Source organism: Strigops habroptila, chromosome 2 (assembly GCF_004027225.2).
Source record: "Strigops habroptila isolate Jane chromosome 2, bStrHab1.2.pri, whole genome shotgun sequence".
Taxonomy (NCBI): domain Eukaryota; kingdom Metazoa; phylum Chordata; class Aves; order Psittaciformes; family Psittacidae; genus Strigops; species Strigops habroptila.
In genome coordinates, this window is record NC_044278.2 from 60,173,819 (window position 1) to 60,196,406 (window position 22,588).

Sequence of the window (22,588 nt, forward strand, 5' to 3'; positions counted from 1 at the left end):
ACTAATTCAGACCCCATATCACATAGGTTCTCATTCTAAATGACTGACCAAATACTTTGGGAGGAGGTACGCCAATCACAAAGAAAGCTTTTGATAAAAGTTCTTTTCTCCAATGAATGGTATACTTTCCATGTGCTCTGTGAGTGCAAGATTAAAAGCAAATGACACAATTTAGAAGAAAACCTGATATTTTTCTTTCCTTTTGACTCAAGAACTTTAACTACCCTCTAAGACTGATTTTATATACATTGTAATTGGAATGAAAAGGTGCCACATCTAGCAGAGCAGTTCAGCTATAAACCTTGTTCCTTGAAACAAATAAAAATATCTTGCACATGCTGAAGATCCTTAATGGTTTTCTGCTCAGGAAGTTACTATTTACATAACTGACTTGAATGCATTCGACAGTGTTACTGTGATTAACATACTCAAAAAGCCACACAGTAAGGCAAACTGCTTAAGGTATTGGATAATGTCCGAGAAATTCATGCTATTTATTGATCAAGAATATATACATTTTTCTAAATGAAGTTTTGCATACAGGAATAACAAAATTGTTTAGTCTGAAGCTTACAGACCACTGCTAGTCTTAGTGACACCGGAAGGGGGTGTCCTGAAAGGGATTACTAACCCTGCTGAAACCCACAGATCTTGCAGAATGTGTTCACTGTCCACCATCAAATAAGGAAATAAACTCTCGGTTGCTGCCAGTATTTGCCATGAGATTACAATACTGCTTTGCTGGGTGCATACAGACTAATCAGCACAGGATATGTTCCTCAAGTCCCTCAAACACCTTTTTAAGTGATCTTTTGATTATTTTAGCGCTTCTGTCAGTCTTTTAAGAGTACGGACATATGTTATGGTATGCACAGTTTTTCTTTAAAAAAAGCATACAAGCATCTAAACAGCTGTCATCTTCAGTAAGATCTTCAGGTTTTTCACATCTAGCATATTAAATTATTCAAGGAAGTCTTAGTATAAGTTTCTCATATATACACATCACTACATTTCAAACAGGTAAATTAGCACCTCAGATTTTTATCATCTCAGAGGTAAACTGGCATTTTGGAATGTTTTACAGATGACACTAAAAGATTTATTCTAACCTGAAGTGCTGCAGCATCCTGACCATTGTAGTGATATAGGAGACCAAGTGCAAAATACCTGCATATAAAGAGAAAATATATATTAAAAGTGCTAGATCTTTCCTACCAATTTCATCATGGCTTGAGTAGCACAGAATACAACACTTGCTTACAGTGACATATACATGGCCATGTCTACACTCCAACAAGTGTCTGTAAACTCTTTTTCAGAATCAAAGGAAAGAAGTTCTGTTCTACAAATGTGATTGTCTCCTCCTGTCTCTAAGGCACTTTCTAGTTAATAGTTCCAACTTAAAACAAAATATGTGTCAAATTAGAGATGGTTCCCATGCCAGTCTTTGAATTTTATATACAGATTTAACACACAACTGAAAATAATAAATATCCCTCCAATAATTAAAATTAATAAGGTGTCATTAAATCAAATTTTTATGATGCTTTTACTTAAAACAGTTTTACTATCAGAAACATTGTTTCTTTACTGCAGGAGGAAATTGAGTCAGGCAGGGAAGAGCTTTGTACAGTGCCATTACAAAAGTGGTTTTTTTGTACTGTAATAAAAATACAGCCAAAGATCTGTAACAGTTGTTCTTATGGAACAATGTTCTACCCTTTACATTTCCAAAAGTTTGCCATGCAAGCCATAGGTACCAAGAGAATTTAACAAAACATCCGAAATAAATGAAACTACTCTAAATCTATCCATAATTAAAGACTCTGCCTCACCACTGTAGTTGCTACTACTGCACCACAGTTTAAAGGAATTAAATCCAAGACAGAGACTCTACCTACGACTGGAGTTTGTATTTTACACATTTACTATCTAGTCTTTCCTGCTTAAAGACAGTCAATTCTCCACCTGCTGGCATTTCCAATTTGAAGTCATGCGCAGTCATCTTAAGCAATTCCTTTTGGTGAAGCAGTGGTAGCACAGAAAGTATGCAAATCAAAAGATCTCCTTCTCTGAACAAGGAACTACAATTTTAAAGCCACTAGCTGGTTAACAGCTTCTACCTAAGGCAATGCATGCTTTAAGCATCATTTCATTCTGTCTGAGCACCACTACCACATCAATTCAACTTTTACATCATCACAAGAGCAAACAAATATATGTTTTTCTTTTCCCCCAAAAAAAATTTGTAACAGTCCTTTGTGTTGGACACAGAAATTTTCAGGACAAACTTTGAATATACCAGCATAAGACAGAATGCATTTCCTTTACCTCACACTGTCAATTAATAGCTTTTCACCAACATTTTAAATGTTGATAAGTCAGACCAAGTTGATCTTTTGGACCTGAAAGCACAGAAATTACAAGGATTTGAACATATTGCTCTAGAAGCCAAATGTGTTTTAGACAATTTTCCCTCTGGTGTCAAAGGTGCAATACTCAAAAAAAATCCACTTACTTTTTGTGTTTTTCCAGCCAGGCAGCACTATCTGTTAAGAGACAAAAGTTCTCCGAAACTAGCAGATCCAGCAGGCTTTCATGATTTGCCTCTGCATATAGCTTGAGTAAAGCTGTGTCAATATCTTCCTTGTAGCCATTTGCCACCTCAGTGCTGCGGACTTCATTCAAGTAACTCATGAGGAACCGTTTGCATTTTGTCATCTTCTCCTGGTCCCCTTGGGTCAGCTGGTTTAGGTCCGCGTACTCATGCAGAGGGGGATGAGACCGTATAAATGAAGAGGAAGTAGGCAACAGGAAGGGGTAGAGAGAGATCAGCTCCCGGACATCAAGCTGGCCGCTTCTGCAATTACAGTGTCAAACTAGATGAAGCAAAAAGAAAGAAAAAGTATACATAGGCACAAAAAAATAACATACTGGGAATATGTGCTCACATATGCTTAGAGTCAGGACACTAACAGGTTGTCAGCTTCTAAAGTTAGTGCCTTCTATGCTGGAGAAAATATATTCAGAACAAATTTGGAATTTTTTTTTTTTTTCCTATTTAAACACAAACTTGTTCATTATTGTTTCTCCTCCCCTAGATGTTGAAAGCTTTGAGAATTCAGAGACTGAACAGCATTTTGCTTTTGGTATCCTACAGCTGTTCTGTGGCATATACAAAAAATCAGCTGAATAGCCTTAGTGCAGTTCCTAGGACTGTCCTAGACTTCATCCATACACTACAGGAGCTAGTCTTCTGATGGATGCAAAAAAAATGGAGAATAAACCCTTTCAAGCAAGCCACGAAGACTGTGCAAGTGTAATTCTGTAGAAAACAGCAGCTTCCTGTAGAAAACCAAAGCTTTCAGAACACCTTTTTGCATGATGAAAACCTCTTCCCCAACCCTGAAGCATATCAAATTCTTCCTTTGCCTCACTTCTTAAGAGGTTCTGAAAATGAACCACGGATACTTATTCTGCATCCATCTAACCAGTAAGTAGTAGCCCATTGTACAGGCATAGGTCTTGGGTGTCCATCTATGTCATATACTATGGAGTGGCTTTTCTACTTCAGATGTGAAGGAGATCTATTCTTTACCCAGGAGAAAACTGTAACAGATATGCTACATGAAACATTTTCCTTTCAACCTAGATAAAAGAAATTTCTCAAACATTTGAAGAATGCATGCTGTGAAAGAAGAGTAAAATAAGAAGATTTTTCCACACGTGGAAAAATTTCCCAATTTTCACAGCTAGAATGACCCCTCTTGCCAGGCCTTGTTTTAGATGAACAGCACGAAATCAGGATTTGCATTTTATTTCACTGTCACAGTCATTATTCTGAATTCATCTTCAAAGATGAGCATTCCTGAAATGCAGGTGATATTGTTGCTGAAAAAAAATCAAAAGGAATTGACAGTTCTCTAAAAGAAACCCTGTTTGGTTATTATCTTGTTGCAAATATAACTTTTAAAAAATAGTTCTTACCTATCCAGTGATTAACAACCTCAGAAAGATTTTTCCTTCACAACCTTAATTGGGAAGAATTCAAAAAAACCCCCAAGTTATAACCATGGAAGCAGCTGAAGCAGCAGATTTCTGCAGGCAATAAAGTGTGAATGATCTTCACATGCAGGCTCATCCCTTCCCTGCTGTTGTAAACTAACTAAAGCAGTGGGACATGCCCCGCGTTGTTCACTTCTTGTCAGAGACACAGTTCCAAAACCACCCAGGAAATATGAACTAGTAGGAAGCACTGCAATGACAACACTTACTTACAACTTTTTTTTTTTTTTAAGAAGTAAATACTGTCCTTTGGCTACAAAAATCTGTACCAACAGAATTAAATTTTGGGAGACAGCAATAGCAGATTTTAAAGCAGCAAGTATCCTGTTCCAGCACCTACTGTTCCAGCACCTACTGATTGCAAAGCTTGGGGACAGCAACACAAGCAATAGAGGACCACAATAGAGAAAAGTTCTGAACGTGGGAAGCATTCCCGGGAGAAGAGGTTTGAGTAGTAAGCTTTTCTGATTCCTACACAGGACTCCTACTGCGAAAGGCCACCCCCTAACCAAGAGTAAACTGTTCATGTCTACTTTGAAGATTTGGGCACTTGAAATTTCTTTTTATTCGCTCTTTTCAGACTCGATATTCGATTTTGAAATTCCTACATTGACATTATGATGGAAGGACTATTAGGAGGAAGAATAACCAAGAAGTAGCAGGTTCTGTTAGTGGCGTGACCCGATGGTTCAAAGAGCATTTGGGCTTTCAATATGAACTCGTTACAGTAATCTAACTATAGCTTTGGCTAGTTGAACTACCTGTGAAAATTTAAGACTTGAGGACCACCAGATAAAATATATTAATGAGAGATATTACATTTGAAAATTAACCCTAAAGAAAGATTATTTTTTCCCCTCCCTCAAAGGTTCTTCACTGAACATCAACAGGCTACTCAAAATCAATGCAGAAGCAAGGAATCTTGATAAATCCACAGAAACTCAAGTATAAACATTAATTCCCTTACTGGCTATGATGTCTAGTCTTTGGAGATGGCCTAAGCTTGAGATAGAGAATTTGACCATGGAGACAGATGAAGAAATGCTATAAACATGCCAGCAGATGAGCAGAAGTGTTTGCATAGTCTGCCATTATCGTTCTCATTTTTCCTCTGAGCATCAGTAAGTCTAGAACAAACAAGATTGTTTGAGCGTGTATCAGGGCATAACCAGATATTACTCGAACTGGGTGCGTTCCCCAGGACTGAATATCAGGGAACTTGGATTCCATAAGGAGTTTTCAAGAGTCACCAGAATAGCTTATGTACGGCTGGCCAGAAGAAAAGCACAGAAATGTTTGCTTTCTCCCCCCAAAAAGACTTCAGCGATTTCTGAACAGTTGCTCCGTTTTGGAGTTGCAGCTATTAGAGGAAAAGAACACCCTCGAATACTGACTCCGCTTCAAAATTCATGCCTGGACAGCATGTTTTCTTGTGAAGCATGTCTGTTTCTATAGAGGAGCTCTCACAATCCTGTTCATTGAAGGTCATTTGTCAGATGGACTGCTAGTTGGACGGAGGCTGCATAACTGATCTTGGCTCCTTCTACAATGTACTGGAGCTCCATGCAGGATACGTTTCCCCTTTTCACTGCTTTTAAAAGACCCTTAGCCACTACCAGCAAGACAGGGCCCCCAGATGAGACCCCACAGGGAATTATTGCCGATCAGGGTGGAATAAAGTGATAGGAAAAAAAGTTTGTTGGTCATAGTCAAGACAGCTGCAGAGCTAAACGAGTCTGGCCACCTAACTACACCTAGACAATGAAGACACTTTATAGCCAGTATAACCTCAACAAACTATTTTATCAAAGCTGGCCACACTGAAAAATGAACAAAAGTGCATTGGACAGCCATATGGAAAGGCTTTGCGGGAATGTTATAAAGAATTCCTAACTACATTCAGCTTGTAGTTCAAATACACAACACAGCAGCGATTCAGTCTAGTGTTTGGAAGATTACAGGGAGGAGGAAGATTGCAAGTTGCTCGCTAATGCCAAAGATTACAAAGTGATACAGAAAATGGTTGTGGCCAAAACAGATTGCCAATAAATGCTGTTCATGCCCTTCCTGTCATTCCCTAATCTTTACTCAGTGTACACTGCCCATTCAGGCCCAGTGTGTCCCATTATCAGGGTGAGCAGGAGGCAAAATGGCAAAGTGCCTCATCGATAGTAACATTTCTCAAACCTTTAATTTCCCTGATACATTTCCATAAACTCAAGGACAACTTTTTTCCTACACTGTACACACTTAGAACATACAGCAAATAGTCTAGCCTTAATCCTATTCCATAGACCCTACATTGATTTAAAATTAATTTCAGCAGATAACAAGAAGAGTTATTTTATGTGGTCAGCATGGATTACACTAACTCTGGACAACACTCCATCACAGAATGGGGCATGGCTAGTAAAAACAAAATTATCAGGTAAAATAAAGATAATGAGCAGTATTTTTTGAATGAAAGTGGAGAACCAAGGTCAATTTGTAAACAAGTGACTGCTGAAGCAACTAAATCAGTAAGGTTAGTACAGACTTCAAGAACAAATGCTCTTCTGGAAAAGGTCTAGCAGCACAAGTGTTAAATTCAGCACTGGCATCCTCAAAAAAAATAAAAGAGTGTAACTGTGTCAATAATATTTAAATTGTAACTAATATTTAAATCATAAATTTTGTTAGACTTCTTTTCTTAAGGCAGAAAGAAAAATTAGAACCAGGCAATGTTCATGCTGCAAATCACAGCAGAGGTTCAATAATAAAGCCTTGAACTTCATGGGCATAAAGTAAAAGACTTTGCTATTGGATGTTAGCATACCAAAAAAAAAGGAATAAAAAAATCAGTTGCATTAACTCTTGTTATAAAACCAACTCAATGTTACTCTGTTCTTACCCCCAACAAAGCCATTTTATCACAGTGAGCTCATATCTGCGTCAAAAAACATTCAAGCAACTAAATTTTTAAACCCAAGAACATTAACTCCTTATTTAAAGAAGATAAACAAATAAATTTTTTGTCACATAATTACCTGAAGAGTTCTTTTGCTTCAAGGAACTGAAGCTGTGCAAACTGTATAAAACCTGCCTGCTGCAGGATTCGTTTGTACATTACCTATGAAAGAGAAGGGAGAGGGAAAAGGTTTATAATGAGTTATGCAGTGCTAGTCACTAGTGCAAAAATTACCTGCCAAAACCACTGAACACATGATCTTCAACCAGACCTGTCAAGTTACATGCAAAATAAAACCTTGATCCTCTACATTTTAAGTTGTATGTACCTGAATATACTGAATCTGCTGCCCAGACTCAGTTTTATACACAAGTGTGAACCCAACACTGATAACAAGCACTTACTAAAAGCAAAGTCAACAAATTGCAAGTTCAAGTTTTCTTATTTAAATAATCACTTATCTGGCATCAGTCTGACTTGCCTCAAGTTTTGACTTGTGGTATTTACAAACATTAAAGCCAATGGCCATCTTTGAAGTTCCCCATGATTCAGCAGGCACAAAAGAGATTTAACTGAAGGATGATCCTACTTGCCCACACAGAGCCAACTTTCTCCCCATCTCATTTCACTTCAGCAGCAACCTTGCTGGTGATTCTTATAGTCTCATCCCCAGCTGATGACCATATTTCTGACTTTCTGTCAGGTTCCCCTCCCCCCCTTTTTTTTTTTTTCATAAAAATATTTCCAAAGCAGTTCAACTTATTCAATGTGCAGTACATTATGCAATGTACATAAAAATATGGTTAAGAAGAGGAGCACGAGTAAAACACACAAAAAACTGTCTTACAAAGTTTCATTGTTAAGGTCACGCCTAGACAGAAAAAGGTTTACAAGAAGTTCACAAAACTACTTTAAATGCTAGGTATTTATTTAATCTGAATGGTTAGTTAAATGAAACCCTAAAGCCCAGAATATTTCAAATGGCGAAAGAGAATTACTAAAAACAAGGAACCCAAAATATGCTCTGCTAAGCATCCACTGTTTGTGACAACACTGGTACTTTGCAAATACACGTAGCTACATTCACATGACCTCAGTTTTCCCCTTCAACTTTCTCATGAATATACAGCTTTCTGATGTTTAACAGTGTACATTAATTCTGTTATTAAAAACAGACTCCCATTTCAAATACCCAGAGAACTGCAATACATTAGCAACATATTCCAGGCAGGCATTACTAAAGGGTGTCAGGCCTCAAGTAGGGTAGACTGATATTCTAATTTTTCACCTTGATTAAAGATTGTGGATTTACCAGAAGAAAAAGCTTGCCGTAAGCCCACTTAAGTCTGTGCATGCTTTACTAACAGTTTATCTTCAGGAAATACTTAATCTTGACCGTTAGCAAGCCATTAAAACCTACTGATTTGTAAGGCTGTGAGACTTTGCTTGCCCCCCAGTGTGGGAGAGTGAAGGGGAAACAGAGAAATGCTACCTGGCACACCTTTTCAGACAAGCATAGCATAAAAATAAATGAACAGTGACATCTTTATAGTAGTGTTACTATGCTTTACATCCAAGTGTACTAAAGCTGAAAGGGAATTTAATTCCAGTAATAAAGTAAAACTACCTCAGGTGATTAATTCACAAAGTATCCAAAATATTTTGGCTATACGACTGAGTTATTACATCAGTAAATAGTAATCTGTGAATGGATGAACACCTGTCTGGTCACATTCCTAAGGATGCTAGTAAACGATTTCAATCTGCCACTATCTGCATCTTATGGCACCAGAAGAACTTCAAAACCTGGTCTCAGATTTTCCCTTTCAAGCCCGGAAGGGTTGAAGTACAAGTATTTCTCACCTTGCTAACTAATACCAAAGTAGAATTTTTATTTTATTTTATTTTTTAACTCTGCAATTAGGACCACTAATGTTTATATACTTAGTGAATTAGGATATTGGAATGAAGTTTGAATTGATCTAACACACTATAAATACTGCTTTAATGGTAGAGCTTAGTTTGTACAGGAAGATAAAAAGAAGATAAAAAGAGTTTGTTGATAGTCTAAGTATAGGCCCAAGGAATCTGTTTAAAATTTGAACTGATTAAGTGGCATTCACTTTCATTTAAATGTTGCTGTATCTTCACGTGTCCCTTAAAGCCACACATACAGAAAAAAAAAGCTGTAGAACGTTGACAGACAGACAGTTCCCCAATTTTTAAGAGATGCAGTGATGGGATAGGGAATAAATAGGTTCATTTTTAGCCATCAAGATAAACACATTAAGTTGTCCCGTGGTAAAGACTGGAAGTAACAGACCAGACTGTCTGTGAAAAAGTCAATATCCTCTTTCTCACAGGTTTTTAAAAATCGGCTAGACCTATATGCCAATCACATATAGTTAACTTTTGTTTATGGTAGAAAAAACATCCTGAGTTTTTCCAGACTTGTTTGCCAGAATAGCTCAATAGGCTTACTTTTTAAAACTACTAAGTTACACCCAGTCAAAATTCAACACATTGCTTATTCTCCTATTGTTTTTGAAGAACCACCATAGGACTTGAAGTGCTTTAGGAAAAATCTATATTGTTGACTGAATTCACATTAAAAAACTAGCTACGAAAACATGAAATAATATTTATATTAATTTGTATCTGAAAAAGCACTAGAGAACAGGAAGATGACTACTGAAGCTGTGATAGCTATAGTGAAGCCCTTCTAGCCTTTCAACTGCTAGAAAAAAATTCCTAAAATGGTCAGAATTACCAACTAGACTGCAAAAAAATTTTTCTAGAAAGTCACTTTGTCTTTTGGTCACATTTGGGTGCTGTTAATGTTTTTTGAAACTAAAAAGAAATGAGGATGGGGAAAAAAAAAAAGAGATACCTATGCAAGGTGTGTGTCAATCTAACCAAGGTCTTCACTACCATCAACTATGATTTCTGCAAACTTCAGCTGTCCTGAAAAATTAATAAGCAGTATTCAGTCAGTTCATGGTAGCATGGTAGAAAGGCCTTTGTATTCTTCTATCAAAAATGATATCCAGCAAAGCCATCTTCTTGCAACGCTTTTGCTCAGCGTTTTTTACCTAGCAGTAATTCCTGATGCTCAAAAAAAAAACGTAATTTTCATTTAATATTGCAGAGACAAATTTGCAGTCTGCAGGTACCACTGGTTAAATAACAGATTAGAGCTACTATGCATGACCTGCTTCTTTCCAGTAACTAAATATTGCCTGTACAAATAATTCTGAGAGTACAATACTGTTTCAATCGCACTATCATTCTGCATTACCACCAAATGCATCTATGCATTTATGCTGATGTAAAGGGAAGGAGCAAGCACCTGTGTATGCGTGCAATGACAATGCAGTATTGAACTGCAAGAAAAGAAAACCCATGTTGTCCCAGGGTGAAGAACTGTCCTACAATGCCACGACTGAGTTCAAGTCACAAGATGGCAACAGCCTTTGCAAACTTCAGAAATTAAAGCAGCATGTGGAAAAGGGGGCACTATACTACATGTACCAGACAATTACTATCACTTTTCTGTATGGATAAATTATAGTGGCTGGATCAAGTGCCTTACTACCAATCCTATGCATTCCTTCCCACTGCTCATATAAAATAGCAAAATAAGGCCTTGAAAGTGTCAGCTACTGAGGAATCAGTAAAGCTTACAAGACAAGTATCTGAAGATGTCAATTTGAAGATAGCTATTTTCTATCTAGCTATAATCTATTACCTGAAGATCTTTCTCAGGAGTTAGAAAGGAGCAACTATGTGATCAGGGGAAGTGTGCCAAAGAAACATTGCAAAAGACATATGTATGGCATGTAACTGGGTTGAACTCCATCAGATTTATATCATGCGAGACTATAGTAAAAAAAAAAAAAAAAAAAAGTCTGATGTGCTTGTAACTAACCTGTAATGACAGCATTAAGTATCAGAGGCATGCTAGAAAGCCAGCTCAACATGTCACGCTTTCAACTACAGACAAGCTCTGAAAAATTGGACTAATAGCTCAACAACTAAGCCAAGTTGAGTCATTTTAATATGAGTCAGTGGGAGACTCCATCAATTTAAGCTGGCTAATCTCAGTTTACGAATACAGGCCAGAACCAGAACAGGCTATTTTGCTTGCAAATACTATGTTTTCTGTTTTTCAGCTGTAGCACTGACTCAAAGCAACCGAACACTTTTAAAAGGATAATAAGTTAGCAAGAACATTTAATATTCTTGGAAACAGTAATTTAAGGTAGACAGACATTGTGCACATAAGATACGTGTGAACAGAAAGTAAATTAGCAGACAGAAAAATCCTAAATGCAAGCAAACTTAGGAGGAATGAGATTCTAACGTCACACATTTTAGATGATGAATTGCAGTTCAACCTGTGGTAAAACACAAGAAGATATCTCCCACACTAAATCTACATAAACTGGAAAGAAATTATAGGAGAATTAGAGGTCATCATACATAGAAGACATTGATTAGATCATGCATTCTGTCCTCACAGCAAGATTTAAGTTTAGCTCTTTAAACAGATTGTAAATGAAAAGTTGGAAGCAAAGATGCAAAGCAAAACGTGCTGGAAACTGAATTCTGTATTTGCTTAAATACTTTTCAGCTTCCAGTACTTCCAGGTAATTGTATCTAAGCAAAAGGATGGGAACACCTTTCTCACCAAATTTCTCACCAAGCCTCCCCAGCTGTTCATTCACCAAACGAGCTAAGGATAAAAATGAAAGCTGATAAAAATTTAATTGAATGACTGCTTTTCAAGGGCTTTGACTGAAATTTAAATGACATGGAATTAGAAACCTCTTGACATTAAAAATAAAAAAAATCCTTACAGACTGAATCATTTTGAACCACTGCAGTTCTGTAATCACCGCAGTTATGTTCCTAACTTTACACCTTCCTAAACAAACTGGAAGCGATGCTACAGATAACTATTTTAATGGTAACAAAATGCTTCAACAACTGAACCTAGTATGAGGGAAGCATCGCATGGGATTTTCCATTACTAGTTTTTCAGTTTTGTTTTAAATTTTTTTCAAGTTACATGTGTGAAAAAAAACCAACACCAGCAGAACAGCATTCAACCCTGTCAACATTACAGCCTTTACAAGCTGTAAAGACAACTCAGCGGCATCTCTATTTCCTCAGGCTGAAGCCATAAAAAGTATTAGATTTCTCTTCTATGTAAATTCCTCCTCCACCTTCTCTGGTTCCTTGACCATTACATACATGGTCCCACTATGAGATTTATGTTTTCATGAAAATTGAAGGAAGGACAGACCTGAAATTTCTCTTTTGGAATATTTCTTCGAGCTCCTTTTGCTAGAACAAGGGCTTCTTCCACTCTGTGGCTAGCTAGAAGATCCTGAATCTGTTTTTCCAAAGGTAGTGGCACCAAGATATACACTCCCTTATTAGTAGCAACAATCACCTTTCCTGGACAGAGAAAATGGACATATTCAGTTTACATTCTCAATAGAACCTTCCCCTCCCCCCCTCCCCCATTTCAGAAATAAGCTTTAAGATTTACTAAGATACAAAAACCTGAACAGTGTTAAAAGTTCCCAAAACGCATCTCTGTGTTACCATATTTACTAGATAGTATAGTTTACCTGTAAATCGCACCTCAGAAATATAGAGATAATGGTAAATTTATTTATTTACAGATGATGTTCCACTCTGAGTAAATGAAAGTGGCTATAATCTCTCATGATGAACTAAACTGTAAAAACCACTGCTGAACCTATTGCCCAGATTCCAGAGCACAGAGACTTAACTGCCAGACATTTCCACAGGCTTACATTATAAAATTGTAAGCTGTACGTCAAAGGTAGCAAGTAACATAGAGTTCATAGTGCTAGAGCTTGTAGCTCTCCTAGAAAAAAACAGCAACGCAATGTATTAAGAGTTCTTAATTGAAGAACAGATCAAAATAAATGTTTGTGGTTTTTCTTTAACAATTCTTTATGAAATATCCCATTTTAAGCCTCTTACACAGGTATTTTAGAAAGGAATACAAAAGAACAATTTTTAAGTTAGAATTTTGTCAGGATAGCCAATGGACAAATACCTGTAGCTCACAACTGTTGACTCAAAAATTAACATTGCTCCTTGGAAAGAGATAATCAAGTTACAAGCAAAAGCTCTAACCCCACAGACTCCTACCCAACAATTAAGTTGACAATCAGAGCACGTTTAATGAGAATATGTTTTGTTAGAAGCATGAAATTTGGGATGACTAAAGTTTTCCTATCATAATGTGCAGGAATCTAATCAGGAAAGCATTTGCAATAGAAGTTTTAACAGTTCATGTGCTTACTAGATATTGTGTTTAAAACACAAACTGAAGTGACTGTGCCCACAGCAGTGGTTGTTCCAGAATTATTGACTCAAAGACCAGTCATTTTTAATACCTTCAAAGTCCTGTAGAATGTGACCTTCTTTAAAAGGCAGGGTTTGCTTTTGCTGCTGGTCCAGCATGCTATGCACTGTAATGAACTCATCATCAAGAGCAACCACATAAGGAAAGCACAAAGCTGCTCCAATCACGTTCTCCGACCAGTGCACAGGGGCACGCTGTGAAATGCCATCTACAGTTGCAAACATGCCTAGAAAAAGGGAAAAACAAAGCCTGAGGATCGTGCTAGTTGAAGTCTGTTGCTTTCCCAATATTGAAACATCGGTACTGAGGTACAGGAATAAAGTCTCAGAATAACAAATGCAGTGTCAGGTGGCATGATGACAGCATGTCACACCTTCTTGGACTGTACAGACCTGTTGGTTAGTTTAGTTCAATTTCCACCCCCTTCTCCTTCACCACAGAAAAAGACAACACCAAGACCTGAAGAGAGGATTACTGAAAGAAACTAGCAAGAATTACTCAAGTTTAGTAAGTTTCAGGATTTTTTAATAAGAATTATGCCATGTAGCTAGAATTCATTTCAAAACACTAATATTTAGTGAGACCCAGCATTCAAACAATACTGCCTTAGTGAGAGCTACAGACCTGCGCTGCCTGACCTATCTGGCAATACAGGCATATTTGTTCTCTGTAGAGTCGAATACCTAAAGAGCATTTTAGTGGACAGCCAACCATTCACTTGTCACTTCTGAGTCACTTCCTGTGAGGCATCTGTGTTTTCAATCATTTGAAAAGCATACAGAGACTTTGTATAAAGGTTATTTTCCCAAAAGACAAGCACAAAGTAAAGGCTTTATGAATATGCCAACGATACCTCCTATGCGGCCTTCAAAATAACCATATTAAATCTTCAGTTAATTTGTGTTTTTTCTTTGCCACTATCTTTCCTCCCGTCTATTCTGTCCTCCTTCCTTTCTCCTAGTTTAACAGGAGTTTGACTTGCTTTTGGACAATGTGCCACCGGTTCTATTCCCCAGTACTTCCCGAGACATCAACTGAAGAAAAACGCCAGTCAAAGTTTTTGGGCCTAGTTCAGCAACCCTTTGCCAGCTGAGCCATACTGAAGCATGATGTAAACTTCTGTTTTAAACATGAACACATACCCCTTAAAATCAGTATTCTTATGCCATTAAAAAGACATGCCATGAAAATTTTTCTTTGGCAGGAATGAGCCACTTGACAGCTGGTAGAGTAAGTCTGAGCTCTAAAGGACAGAGGAGATTAAAAGATTATGTTATTGAATTTGCAAAATCTCTTCCAAACAGAGGATAATGAGGCATGGGTAGCTGGCTAGGAGGACCATCTTGGAATTAAAAACAAAAAAAAAAAAAAGAAAACAGAAGGTTGTAGATTTTTACAGAACTACGGTATAGAGACTAAGCTTCTGGATCCTTTATAGCAGCGTTGAAATCACCAGCCCTTTGCCTTGACTAAGGGTGCAACACAAAAATAGAATTTCACATCTGACTATTAGCAAGTAATGCTATTTGCTTTCTTACTATAATGATTAGCTTTTCACTCAGAGCACCTTACAGAAAATACTTTTTTTTGGCCATTAATATATAATTCCCAATTTACTCTATAGATCTTGATATTCTTATGGATCAGAAATGGAATTTATGCCAGGCAGACTGCACTATCTGTTTTTAATGCTCTCCAGTTGTCACTCTGTGCTATAATCCCATTTCAAAAAGTTGAAGATTTTAGTTAAACACATACTAACCACACAGTAGTAAACTCAAGGCTAATTATATTTGAAATATTAATTCTTAGAATTTTCTATTTCTCTTACATTTTCAAAAAAATTATAAAACCCTGATTTTAACACCCCCACTCCTCTCCTTTTTTTTTTTTTTTTTTTTTTTTTAAATGACGGTGGTTTTTTTTTTAGGTAATATGAAAAAAATCTTTTATAGAAGTGAGAGGGTATGCAGAGCTATGCACAGTACTTTTCCAAGTCAATGTTCCTCTACATTCCTCTGCCCTCAGTAGCTAGTGCTTCTGTGGCAGAATGATGCATATTTTTTCTCTTCATCCAGCTCTCACTTAAGGATAACAATACACTTGACAAATACTATCAGAAACAATGGCCTTTTTACAGTACAGGAATGCATTTGATGAAACTGATCAAGCCAGTAACCATTTCTGTATGAAAAATGCATATGCTATCCAAAGGTTACAAGAGTTATCCAAAACACAGCTACACTATTTTCAGCATCAAGATATCTAGAAATTTATAATCATAGAATAATTTAAGTCAGAAGGGGTTTTTGAAGGACATTCAGTCCAGTCCCATCCCTTCCCTTAAGGCAGGGCCAACTTAGGTCAGGTTACTCTGGATTTCGTGCAATAGACTGTAGATTTTATGTATTTGTTCGTTTTAAACCAGAAAGATTCTTGTTGAAAATATCTGTAAAAAATGAAACAACACATCTTTATTATTACTTGTTTAAAAAGGAATATGAAAGCTTTCAATTATCATAAGAGTTGACAGGATAAGGAACACTACGAGTGGCTGAAAACAAGAAGGGAACATGCTGCTTATTGTTGACAACCCTACTGTTGCTTTATGCAGTGTCATCAGCTACGAGAAAGGCGCTGCATAACCTTCTATGGATCACTCTGCTTAGTATCTGTGTGCTTGTTCTAAGCTATAAGGCTCAGTTCTCCAACTCCATTTGTAGTCTACTCGATCACTATACAACTGCTCAAACCACGCACCACTGAGTTTATTCTGGAAAAGCAAAAGGAATAAACTAAAATTAGGTATTTAAAAATTCATTTTTTACTTACTAAAGTCAAGGAATAGTTGAAGCAGGAAGGGACCTGTGCAGATTGTCTAGTTCAACTTCCCTAAAAGCAGGGTTAACTAGGACTGGTTGCTGAAGAACTTGCCCAGTCAGCTTTTGAGTATCTCTAAGAACAGAGACTGCACATCCTCTCCGAGACCTGTTTCCTGGTTTGACCATCACCACAATGAGAAATTTGTTTTCTTGTGTTTATGTAGAATTTCCTGTATTTCAATTTGTACAGACTGCCTCGCATCCTTTCACTGGATGCGATACCACAATACCACTGAGCAGAGTCTAGCTCTGTAATCTTTACACACACACACACCCCCCCATGGATCCTTTCGTTTGCTCATTTAAGACAGGAGTGAATACATTTGTTTTCTTCAAATCCTAAGGAATGTTCCCTCATCATCATGAGAGTGGCCTCATGGTGACACTGATCACAAACCATGAGCATTCATGGGTGCATGCCATCAGGTCCCATGGCTTTGTCTGCCCAGTTTATTTAAATGTTCCATAACCCAAACCTTCTCTACTGAGGGCAGGGTTTTGTTGCTTCAGGTTTTCCCACTGGTCCCAGGGGCTGAGGATTCCCGAAGGAAGGCCATACCAGTAACCACTGAGGTAAAGGTGGCACTAAGCACCTCAGCCTTTTCCATGTCCTTTGGCACCAGGTCTCCCACCCCATTCAGCAGTGGGCATCATCAGTCTTCCCTTGCTGCTGATATGCTTGTGGAAGCTTTATGTTGCACTTCAAGGTGCTGAAAAACAATGCCAGATGGACTTTGGTCTCCCTAATGCCATTCTCACATGCCTGGACAGTGTCTGTATTGCTCCCAGACCACCTGGCCCTACTTTCACTTGCTGCTTCTGTTATACTTGAATTTGGCCAAGAGCTGCTTGCTCATTAATGCAGACTTCCTGCCACTTTTGCTTGGTTTCCTGCTTATTGGGGCAGACCATTCTTGAACTTGGAGGAGGAAGTCCTTCTCTCCAGGACCATATCCCATGGAATTCTTTAAAGCAGGTCCCCGAACAAACCAAAGCCTGCTTTCCTGAAGTCCAGGCTTGTGGTCTTTTTCCCTTCTCTCAGGATCCTGAATTTCACCATCTCATGGACACTGTAGCAAGGCTGCTCCCCCGACCTTCACATTCCTAGCTAGGTTCAACAGAGCACATCCCCTCATCAGCTCCTCAGTCACCATCAGTGTACTTCAGAAATCTCCTGGACTGCTTGTGGCCTGCTGTGCTGTCCCTTTATCAGGTACTGGAACAGCTCAAGTGCCCCCTAAGAACTAGGGCCTACAAATGTGAGTTTCTTCCTAAAGATCTACATCTTCTTCCTGATAAGGTGGTCTGTAGCAGACACTCACCACATCACCCATGTTAGTCTGCCCTCTAGCCCTAATGCATAAATTCTCAGCTGCCTCCTCCTTTGACCCAAGGCACATCACCACACCTTTGTACTGCTGTCATGTAAACAGTAACCCCTCACCTCAGCTGTTAACATACAGATGTGATGATTTCCCAGAAAATATGGGAGACCTTTCACCATCATGATGTTTTGTACAGACTTTGTGTGCATATGCCTGAAGTAGGGCCTCTTCAGCCCTTTTTCTTGATTACAAAGTCTCTCATCCACGTCACCCTGCTCTCTGCCAACTCAGCCTACCACCACTGTTTCCTAGTTTACATCCTTCTCACCAGGTTGATCAGCCTGTTGGCGAAAATGCTTTTGCCTCACTTGGTCTGGTAGATCCCATTTCTTCCTTAAATCTACAGCCATAAAAGCCAAATCCCTCATCACCACAAACTGTGCAATCATTCAATGACCTGCACAGTCCACCCACTCCTCCTCAAGCTGTTCTTCCTCTCCAGCAGGCCTGATGAGAAAACCTCATCTCCATTGTCAGGGAGTCTCCCACTACTATTACTTGCTAATTCCTCCTGGTGCTACTGCATTGTACAGGCTCAAAGGATTTGTTGGACAGAGCTTCCTGCTTCCCATCTGCTTCTGTGAGCACTGAACATATTTTATAGATGCAGATCTGCAGGCAGAGAAGGGGAGTTCTTCCCTTTATGGGAATTCACAAGTTTCTAAGCTTTGCCACCATGGAATATGCAGAAACTCAAGCCTGCCCTTCCCTCAGCACAAGTCGGGGGTTCAGGCTCATGCCTGGTTCCTGGAGAAGATTACACTTCCTTTTTGTCATCTCTGATGCAGGAGGAGGTCAGCAGAGTACATGGCATCTCTTTCACTTGGCAACAGAAATCCTTAACCAAGCACTCATTTCTTGCAGGCAAGGACAAAATTTCCTGTGTCAGAGTCTCAGCAAGAGGCACCAAGTGCTCCCTTCAGCTCAAGATCTGAAAAGCTGCACCCTCCTGTGGTAGCTCGGTCTGAATTGAGGCCTCTGACATTTTGGGGCAGTTGCTCCAGCTGATGGTAAGAAGTGTGCCCTCTGCCAACATGCAAGAACTGTTTGAAATCTTAGAACTGCTCACCTGCTGAAATTTTAAAAACTTAAACCTCCATATAGCAAGAAATCTGATCATAAACATGCAACAAAACCTTCATGAAATGAAAAACTGAATTTTGGTAAGCAAGGTATCATACATCATCAGAAAGAACTGATTTTCAATTCTGAATGAACTAATTACTGGACTGAATGAAGATACATCAAAAATTAAGTTCCTCATCCCTTTGAAAGAGTGAACTATATACTAACTGCAAGTCAAGCCAACCAAGTAACAAATGGCCAAGTCTATGGATCAGCTATGAACAATTCTAAACATCAGTTTTAAATGCAGTCCAGGTAAGGAAAAAGGTTACATACCCAAGAAACTCAAAGATGTTTTACTTTATGATTACCATCTTAAGCAGTTGCTTTCTGCATTCTAAATTCCAGTCTTAACTGCAAAGCAAATTAATGTAAATAAATGCTACTTCAAACACTATAAAGCCAAATACACTAATGCAGAATACATCCACCTCAGTAAAAGAAGTTGAATTTAGCATAGGTGCTCTACCAACTGCCAAACAAACACGCCTTAAGCAACAAGATGTACAAAAGCAAACCAAAATTAGAATCCAAGATTTACATCAAGCCTTTTAAAGCAAATTCACTTTACAGCAGAGGCCTACCTCAATTGCCAAGATACACAATGCTTATATACTGTAAAGACGCTCAACCATCCTCACAACTTCAAAGAGGGAAGTGTTAAAGACACTAAGAATTCTACTGAGGAAAAACAGAAAGATGAGGAGGGAATAAAGAACAGCTGATTAAAAAAACCCCACAAACCCACAAGCTGAATTAGGCAAGGAAAAAAAGTATACAATCCATAACGAGCAGTCTTCATAAGGTTTCTGAGCTGGTACAAGGTAGATTTTGTGTGTATTATTAGGAAAGGAGAAATTTATAGCATGTTTAGAGCTGCAGAAGTGCATTTGTTTAAGATATCACACAGCTGATATTCTAACCCCAGGACAATCTACTTAACACGGATGTTGGATTTTGAGACTAGAGGTCTTACTGTATAGCTCTCTTCCAGGACATCAGATAAAAGCAAAAGTCAAAATAAAATTCTGCTTTCTGACTAAACACATTTATGCTTTTGCACGTATACTTATTCTTCTCAAATCAAGAAACAAATTAACCACTTGACCAGAATCTGGCATGATATTCCTAAAAAGATAAAGAAAGATGGAAGTAGGAATGGGATTTTCTTAGAAACATGTCAAAAGAGAGTACTTTCAGACAGTCATTTCACAGATTTTAACTTTCATAGCACTACCAATATGGTTAATGTCCACAAATACATGTCCACATTTAAAGCAATTAACAGTTTTAGTAAGAGGGCAGCCAAGATGACTTAGAAAAGCGCCACATCTCAAAAAGAAACCCCTCAAGTTAATCTTGGAATATCTTTAATTTGCATAAACTGATGTTCTAATAAGTCTCTGCTTCTTTCGAGAAAAAAAAACACTGGTGAGTTGATGCACATCTCACATTCCGGTCACAAGTCAAAATTTCAATATAAACAAGTGATTGCACTCTCACTTTTCTTTGGAATTTATATCAAAAAGCCTAAACCCATGCAGATCCCTGAATTAAGGGCCTAAATAGTTGTGCTCTGTGTGTCACATACTATTCCGAATGTATCAGGGAAGATACATACACTGTATCTCCTACATGGAGAGTCATATGGCAAACAGCATGAAAGCATTCTGCCTGTGGTCTGTCAGCTCTGGGGTATGACAGCTTTTCCCAAAAAAAGCTCAAGATTACTGACCTCACAGCATATTGTTTATTTAGACAGATCACAGCAGCAGTAGTCCTTACAATCATCTCTCTATTAGAGAAGTGCATTGTTCTGCAGTTTGCAATATTAAACTATCACTTTCTGTAATACACAGCTGACAAGTACTATAAAAAAAATTAAGCAGATGGGAGCATAAAAACTGGGTAGTATCTGCCAAGATCTACAGTTAGGACAGAGTTAGTTCTACAAGAGTTAGGATACAGTTTACTTCCACTGACATTTCTACTAGCACTGTAGCATGACACCTATTTGTGAATCTGTTACAATCTATTAAATGGACTTCGTATGAACTCCTCTGAATAGCAACTGAGGAAAAAATTAATTCATCTAAACTAATTTAACAATTTTATAGCAACATGGGGCTCCTCAAACCCAGTGTAGCTAGTCATCCCAGAAAGGCTATCAGGATCTGAAGTGTGACTTGGTACCAATCAATTTTTCTACATCGGGCTGCAAGATGCTACCACTGTTAGTCGTCTACGTAGAAATGAAGCTTTCTACAGACACGATTAAAATACAAATAACCAGATTTGTGTGCCTTAAAAAAGCAGGAGAGTTATAATAATACTTAGTACCCAAGATTTACCATCTGCCTACTGATTTTAATGTTCCAGTACAGACCTGTGGAAAAAAATTTATCATTATCGTGCACAACACAATTAGTTATGCTTTGCTTTGCAAATTGAGAGAAACTAAGAGAGAAAAGTTAAAAAAATTTAAAAAAAGTGACAATCCTTAGTCTCACCTAGGCCTCCAGGGCCAGCCAACAGAAACTCTTGTCTGCCTATCCTTTTCACAATTGGCCGTTTCTCATCACTGCAATAAGGAAATAGATCCTGGGAGACTCCAGTATTATAATTCAAAATTATATACTGTGTAGTAAGCGCAAGACACAAGTAATAACCATCTACAGCCACAGCACAGGGTTGCTCTGGAGTAAACACTTCCTTCACTATCTGGACTCTGTCTTCAAACACCATGAACATTTGGATGGTCCGTCGCTTGACCGAGATAATGCAGACTTCAACACAGAAAGGATCCCCACTCACAGGGTTTTCATTTAATGTGAATGTCACAGCTCCTTTGATTCGAGCACCAGTGGGGACAGGTTCCAGGTTCATCATGTTAACTAGTGTTATTGTGTTGTCGCAAAGCACAAGCAGCCTGGTGAGGGCAGAGGCTGCTTTCAACTCACTCACAGGCTTCTTCAAGCCCAGGTATTTATGCAGTTGCTTGGTGGCAGCAAAAGTAATTTTTCCAGCTGTTGATATCTTTTCGTCCAATAGAAAGTGATAGATAAAGCAGTCATTGGTTCCAATGTAGAGGTTCCTTCCACAACACTCAATGCATTCGATGTTGATGTAATTTTTGTCTCCCATTAACATCTCCCGCTCAACAGCAGAAACGAGCTTGAAAGCTTTAACACTCATCGTGTCTTCTGGGTTATCTGATTAAAGAGAAAAAAACCACTATGTATCTCCACACACATCAAATATCAGAGGCAGCAACTTGAACACTCACCAATACAAAAACTTCGTTGTTGCAGTTTTTAATAGTCTATGCTCTATTTCCAACCTGATTACACAAGCCAGAATGAGCACGTTAATAACCACAGAAATTAACTGAATTGCAATGTTCCACTTCAAGTCTATCCTGAAACAGATTCACAACAGCACCCAGCTATTCTGAAGTGGTGCTTTCTCCACATGTAACCAGTATATTATTGGCTCTCCTTGACTCTTTAGCACTACAAGTGGTTTCTCGCAGTACTTGAATGATTTATAAACCTGTCATGCACAGGTTTCTATCACTTGTACATGAAAACATACAAGCTTCAGCTCTCAGATTTCTAGAGAAGCCACAAGATATTCAGTGCTACCAGTTAACATCTCATGTTAGGCCTCAATTTAGGTCTATTAGTACCTAGTCTCTTATCAAATATATCATAGGCATACTCCATTTTAGCACATAAAGTTTACACTCCTTACTCTCCAGCAATCAGAAATACGT

At 38.2% G+C, this 22,588-nt stretch overlaps 1 protein-coding gene across 3 annotated transcripts in view; it reads right to left on the reverse strand.

Annotated features, from left to right (window-relative positions):
- TGFBRAP1 (transforming growth factor beta receptor associated protein 1) overlaps window positions 1–22,588 on the reverse strand; it is a 33,971-nt gene that overhangs the window by 8,995 nt on the left and 2,388 nt on the right. For all 3 annotated transcript variants that reach the window (XM_030476342.1, XM_030476343.1, XM_030476344.1), the window contains exons 2-7: window positions 21,324–22,025; window positions 13,453–13,647; window positions 12,321–12,475; window positions 7,092–7,174; window positions 2,519–2,860; window positions 1,110–1,167 (exon numbers count right to left, since the gene is read on the reverse strand). In XM_030476342.1, coding sequence (XP_030332202.1) covers window positions 1,110–1,167; window positions 2,519–2,860; window positions 7,092–7,174; window positions 12,321–12,475; window positions 13,453–13,647; window positions 21,324–22,008 — 1,518 coding nt within the window. In that variant the 5' untranslated portion in view covers window positions 22,009–22,025. The remainder of the gene's footprint in view (window positions 1–1,109; window positions 1,168–2,518; window positions 2,861–7,091; window positions 7,175–12,320; window positions 12,476–13,452; window positions 13,648–21,323; window positions 22,026–22,588) is intronic.